Here is a 7,023-nt window from a genome sequence, read left to right on the forward strand (position 1 = left end):
ATCAGTGACACAATTTAAAGGTGTGAACATATTTATAATTACACAAAACAACCCCCACTATAAACATAAATACTAGTGGCGATATTACCGGACAACTAAGTGCAGATGTCGGTGAGAGATACACGTTAATCTTTTGTGTTTAGATTGAACACCTCTGATGGGCCGAAAGAGAGAGTGGTGTAGATATGCAATATTCATCCATTGCATTTTAATGGAATATTTAGGACTGCGCATTTGGAGTTTGTGTTCGTGCTGCAGTGTTTATGTGGGCAGATATTGTATGATTACACTTTGAAAATGAGGGGAGCCGTTAAGGTTGTTTTTGTTTTGTCACACAGGACCGACAGACGGTTGCAAAGCTGTGCACCTGAGCGCAGCTCACCGCACCAGCGCATGCAGTGTTCACGTGCTGTCTTATTTGTTAAGTATCTATTGTTTACTTCAATAAATATAGCCACATTTAAACTTCAACACGAATGTATTCTATAGCCAGATTTAGGAAAAAAACATTTCTGAATGACTTGAGTTGCCTGTTATAAAAACCATGCCGACCTGCTGTTTGTCTAACCTACATGGCCCAACTTTACACGGTACAACTAAACTGCTGCGGCGCATATTTGAAGACCTTTTATATTTATATTAACACATCTGAAATTCATAAATAAAGACCTGGAACTTAATCAGACACAGTCAAGGACTTTATGTATCGCATTTTCCCCCTCACGTGCAAAGGTTAATACAGAAAAAAAAGAAATAGCTCATGGAAAATCTGATTCCTTCACATTCATTTGTGCAATTATTCCCATTATTCCAAATACTATTTCATGCTTAAAAACAGACCCAACTTTCCTTTGATGCAATTACTATATATATATATATATATATATATATATATATATATATATATATATATATATATATATATATATATATATATATATATATATATATATAAATCAATTACAACCTATAGTGATATAATGCAGACATTAACACGGCAATAGCAAAAAAAGGAAAGGGGAAAATAGTAAGACAATTTAATTGACGGAAAACGATGTATAAATATATATATATATGAGACAAACACACACACACACACCTTCTCATGTTGATATACATACAATACTAAAAGCAACACTAAAAGTAAGTTATGTTCTATTGAAGCATCCAGTAAAGGTGTACCTACCCGGCAAATGGTGCGCATGTCAAAGAGTTGAGACTGCGCTGGTAAAACATGCAGTTCCTTCGTTGTCCAGATGAGGGGAGTCCTGCAGCTGAGCTGCAGGAGGGACACACAGAGACAAGGAGTGAGAGAGACAGCAGTGACACAGACAGAACGAGCCCTTTAATAAATCAATAATTCATACTCAGCAGCACCAGATGAAAGCCCTCCGGTGTGCAACCGCATGCACCCTGCAACATGCACGCGACACCGAGATATGGGAATTAAATTCAGATCCATCGTCCACAATAAACGAGGATACACGTTCCCATCACATGCATCTCTTTAAGGCAATCTTCTTCCACATCCAGCTCCTCTGACCCAACCTGATGCTTTCCATGTGTCCTGCTCCCGGATCTGGACGCTGGAGATGGCAGGAGGCAGAGAGGAGAGGGCTGGAGGTGCTGGAGGTGGTCGTGGGGGGATAAGGACACTGCACCTTGTTACCATTGGGTCGACTGTTAACTTTTACAAGTAACGTTTTGCGAGCGTATAAACGATACCTTCTAAACTTGCACAGGAAACTCCGTAAACATGCTGTGATAATGTAAGTCTCTGGCATCCAGTGGGTAACCCATAGTCTGGGGAGCGCTGCGATCTACAGAGGTATCGATTACACGCGCCCTTCCCATGGTTGATGCTCCAACACTGGTTTAAAAAAAGAAAGAAAAAAAGACCCAGCTCGGCTGCTGCTGTGCAACTCTCCAAATGATAAATACCCTCACTTTGTCCATCACTGCTCAGTTCAACCTGCAGGGAAACATATTGTGCAGTGTGAATATGACTGAATAAAACAATTGAATTAAAATTGGTAGAATGGTTTAAACTGGCCAGCATGCCAGTCCCATCTACAGGATATTTTCAGGTAAGCTGGTGATATTCTTCTTATCAAATTGACACTATTCCCTGGGATGCACACTAAAACATGTCAAACACTGATAAACAAGGAAGTGTCATCCCATTGTATGTATGTATGTATGTATGTATGTATGTATGTATGTATGTATGTATGTATGTATGTATGTATGTATGTATGTGTGTGCATATATATATATATATATATATATATATATATATATATATATATATATATATATATATATATATATATATATATTATGATGTACTAGTCCTTACCGGTTGCATGTTGGATGAAACGTTTCCCCCTTTCTGCCACTTCCCCTATGTAAAATCCTCCTGGAGGCTGCACGGCTCCAACCGGATGGGCTTCGCATTGGCTGACAGCTTTCCCAGCGCGGGACGACCAATGAAACCCGAGCAGAGGCTCAGCGTATAACAGCAGAGATTGACGTGTAGGACATGTTAAATTAAATCTAGCAAACGCCGGACTGACCGGGATAACTCTAATTTGCTTTTATCGGATGAAGATCGCGTTGGTGCCATTGTACCTTGCAAGTCACTTGTTTCCCCCCCAAAAGAGAGAGAGAGAAGGGGGCGCGCTGCTGTCGGAGGAGATTTTAAGAGGTCTATTTTCCCTCTGCTGGGTCTCATTCCTCCCGTTCCCCTTCCTTCTCTGCTTTCGCTCGGACGCTTCCAGCCTTTCGAAGGGACGCCTATATTCCCCGGCACCTTGAGACATATAGGCAAATGGGTAAGCCCGCGTAACCATCGGCATGCTTCACTGGCAGGGAGCTTATGGACGCGTATCCACACCCACCACGCCTGCGTGAAGACAGAAATAAGCTTTAGGTTTTTTTTGTTTTGTCTTTTTTTTCCCCTTTTTCTTCAAGTTCAGATAATGGACAATACACCGTTTTTTTTTTTCGTCGACAGTGTGTCAGGTTTAAATCGTGGGGGATTTTTCCACTTCTGTTCAGCAGACATTGTCTAAAGCTGCACATCTTAAATGGAACCACACCGCCAATTATCCCATGAAAAGTGTCTCTGAAGAGCTCTCCAGTGTCAATTCCTCATGCTCGCCATTTTTTATGTTGCGTTTTTTTTTCTTCTTTTTCTAGTTGTTGTGTATGCAGAGATGGCGGAGGGGAAACTAAAAGAGTGAAATAGTTTACAAATGTGTGTCGGTTACAGAGCTGAGGTTACAGTCTAGCGTGACACGTTGACCCCCACTTTAGGATGTACATTGCAACAACTGGCCTGTGTCAAACCGATGCAGGATGCACATTTTCAAGTTGCTTCTTATTCACAATAAATACATCTAATTATTGTTGTGAAATTGCATTGTGTGGCTGAGTAGGAAAAAGTGCATTACAATGACAACATGGGGGTATTTTTTATTTACATGTCAGAAATGCATACGTAGGCCTGTACTCACGTCATGCTGCGTCAATACGTGACCTGTGTTTTTATTCTCCTGCAGAGCAAAACTATGGAGAGGTGAACCAGTTGGGCGGCGTGTTCGTCAACGGTCGACCCCTACCCAACGCCATACGGCTGAGAATAGTGGAGCTGGCTCAGCTGGGGATCAGACCTTGCGACATCAGCCGGCAGCTCCGAGTCTCGCACGGCTGCGTAAGCAAGATCTTGGCGAGGTACAACGAGACGGGCTCCATCTTACCCGGAGCCATCGGGGGGAGCAAACCGCGGGTCACGACGCCGAACGTGGTGAAAAACATTAGGGAATACAAACAAGGCGACCCCGGGATCTTCGCCTGGGAGATCCGGGACAGGCTTTTGGCCGATGGAGTTTGTGACAAGTACAACGTCCCGTCGGTGAGCTCGATCAGCAGGATTTTACGCAACAAGATTGGAAATCTCTCCCAGCCCAACCAGTATGAGAGCAAGCAAGCCTCCGCGCAGGCCGGGCTCTCCTACAACCACATATACCCTTATTCCTACCCCAACATGTCGCCCACTGGCACTAAAATGGGCAGCCCTCCTGGAGTACCGATGACGGCTGGACATATGAGCATATCCCGGGCCTGGCCCTCTGCACACACCGTCAGCAACATCCTCGGTATACGAGCCTTTATGGATCCCGCAGGTGAGGAAAACAAACGCTCTCTGCTCTCTGAGAAAACTTAGGCCTCTGCGTCCATGAGCCGTTTGGTCCCTACAGAGCTTAATAAACCAGTGCAGCTGGGTATCAGTGTGTTATTCAGCGTGGTGCATTGCCACATCACTGCGTATACAACCTGTCCGGGACACAGCAGGACAATGTGTCCATTAGGAGCTGCACAGGCCTCCGTTTCACGATTCAGCCAGAAAGCAGTTAGGCCACTCTCAATAGGCCTTTTCATGGGATGATGCATTTGCAAACACCTTGCTCACCTGCTCGATCCCCCTAATCCCTCAAGTAGTCATTACAGGCGTCGTGCCTTTACTTTTCTCCCTTTCGTCCCACACAGTAGTCAGAGTTCTCATCCAGCGTTTAGTGGTCTGGTCCAGTGTTGTTTTGTGTCTTAACGTCCAATATAATTTAAATAAAAATGTGTGTCAAGTTCTATATTTTTAGCTGCTTTTTTTCCACGTTGAAATAGATTGAGCTTGTAAGTCTGTTTATACGAGAATGTTGACTATTTTACGCAAACATATTGCACAGTAAACCTACACAATTATGAATGTAATTGATTAAATAAGAGGACGTTATTTATATTCATGTGGTGATATGTTATTTAATTTCTAACTTCATTGTTTTTGTGCTGTTGTTTTTTTTCTATTTGTCATTTAACGTTTCATTAAAAACATGCAGTATATTTTATAATACACGCGTACAAGCACGAGTAATAATCATGATAATTTGTATATTTAATTAGATAATTATTTGATTAAGCCTAACTTGAAAACTATTTTAAAAAGGTCTGCTGTTTGGAAAATGAAACGTGTTTTAAAGCTAATTGTACATATTTACCTCACACCAAAACTATGAGACCATGCATTATTTTTTTTCTATGGCAAATCTACATTTTATACATGTTTGACACGAAGTTACATGTTTCTAAATCAGCCATCGCTGGGATGGACGGATATCCACCAAAAATGGAGGAGTGGAGTAGCGCCAACAGAGCGGCTTTCCCCGCGGCGCACACGGTCAACGGGATCGACAAATCAGCAATCGACGCAGACATAAAATACGCTCAGGTAAACGGATGTATATGCACACGTGTACCCCCAGCCTGTGACCGCTCTCCACCAAGTGTGCGCACTCTGTATCACTGCAACAGCGCCATTTTCCTTTCTTTAGTAGAAAACCGTCCGAATGTCTCGTGCCAAAAGTGGGCAGAGGCCTCCAGTAAATTAGAGCTCTCGCTGCACAGGCCTGTGGCCGAGCTGTGAAACGTTTCCACAGCAGGGCCCGTCAGACAGAGTCATGTGAGGCCACTGACATCTTGATAAGATGATGCTTAAAGAGTTGTGTGCCTCTTTGACTGAGTCTTCTGGAGACAGACAGTCTGGATTCCTGCTCTAATTAGTCATATTTATGGTGAATGAAATTGTTGTGAGTGTAATCTATTCCTCAATTTGCTCCCTCGTCGCTGCAAACCACTCCGCGTGCAGACGCACTGCTGGAGGCCACATGTCACTGTCACGTACAATTATAGGCGCTGGTGTTTGAGGTTGTGTTGTGCTGACTTTGTCCGCGTGTGTTGTGTTTGCCTGCAGCCCTCCTCGACGCTGTCCAGTTATGTCTCGGCGTGTGCGTACTCTCCCACCAACCAGTACGGGGTGTACAGTGGGCCGGCAGGCGGCTACGTGGCCCCGGGCCACCACCACTGGCAGCCGCAGAGCCCGGTGCTGTCCCACCCGGGCGGCGGGATGAGCAGCATGCACGCGGGGGAGATCCACTCGCCGATGACCTTCAAACATCAGGCACGAGAGGGTACGTGGAAAGGGGGAACCGGTACAACTGTGTAGTATGGACACCGGTGACAGATGTGTAAAATACTAAAATAAAATATTTAAAAAAAGACCTCTGGGATGCAGTTGCTTTAAATTAGATTTTTTAAAATTATTATTATTATTTTTTACAGCAGTGTGGAGTTTCCTAGTGTTTTACTTTCTATATGATGTTGTAGTTTATTTACGTTCCCTCTGCCTCCCCAGTGTCTTTCAATAAGGAACGACCGCAACGAGTCTAAACATTTACCACATCCCAAATGAAGCCTAATTACATGTCTATTATTAAATATTGACCTTTCAGACTTGGCCTGCCAGGTGGTCCGATGATATTTTACACATACAAATGGAATAAAAGCTTTTTTTTAGTGTTAAAAAAAGATATGCTGCTTCTTACTATTTTTTCCCCTGAATATTCCGTTCGAGAAGATTTGACCTGGATAGAAACTAATTTGTAAGTTCAATAATTTACGTAAAAATGAACCAGAATTTCTTATTTTGTGTTGTGCAGGAGACAGAAAACCGAACACTCCCCTGAGCAAGCATCAGCATCATCAGCAGCAGCATGAAGACTTGAACAGTGTGCATGGACTCAATACCTCATCATCATAACTGGGACTTATACCACCTTAATAATTACCAGACCCAAATTAACTGAACTCATTTCTCCGACTCCAACAGTAAGTCTGCACACTAACGGCTTGTTCCCCCCGGGTGTTTGCAGCTCTCAGTCACACACACAGGCCTATTCACATGCATTATGAATACATATACTTTATCGGCCTTATGGCCACATGAATGTAAGCTTGCATGGATGTATCGGTGTTGCCCCTCCAATATGTTTTCTCAATTGAAATACTTCAAGCCCCTTGGTTGTATTCTGTTATCAAGACTACAGGATTAAAAAAAACAAAAAAAAACTGAAAGGCGTTTTTGTCAATGCAGACTTTCATTGAAGTTGTATTATTAGAAACACAGGGCTG

General features: G+C 43.1%; 1 protein-coding gene across 1 annotated transcript; it reads left to right on the top strand.

The window, feature by feature from the left end:
• Window positions 1-2,830: 2,830 nt before the first annotated feature.
• Window positions 2,831-6,652, top strand: pax1a (paired box 1a). The gene is made up of 5 exons (XM_068580528.1): window positions 2,831-2,834; window positions 3,564-4,187; window positions 5,151-5,284; window positions 5,807-6,023; window positions 6,552-6,652. The coding sequence occupies exons 1-5, from the start codon at window positions 2,831-2,833 to the stop codon at window positions 6,650-6,652; spliced, it is 1,080 nt and encodes a 359-aa protein (XP_068436629.1).
• Window positions 6,653-7,023: the final 371 nt, after the last annotated feature.

Source organism: Clinocottus analis, unplaced genomic scaffold (assembly GCF_023055335.1).
Source record: "Clinocottus analis isolate CAN_PGR_092001 unplaced genomic scaffold, fCliAna1.0.p SCAF_17, whole genome shotgun sequence".
NCBI lineage: Eukaryota > Metazoa > Chordata > Actinopteri > Perciformes > Cottidae > Clinocottus > Clinocottus analis.

What these genes read in the sequence shown, in the direction of transcription:
- pax1a (XM_068580528.1), top strand. An exon ending in AGCCTTTATGGATCCCGCAG is followed by an intron (nt 4,188 to 5,150) that starts GTGAGGAAAACA and finishes TTTCTAAATCAG; the next exon opens with CCATCGCTGGGATGGACGGA. An exon ending in CAGACATAAAATACGCTCAG is followed by an intron (nt 5,285 to 5,806) that starts GTAAACGGATGT and finishes GTTTGCCTGCAG; the next exon opens with CCCTCCTCGACGCTGTCCAG.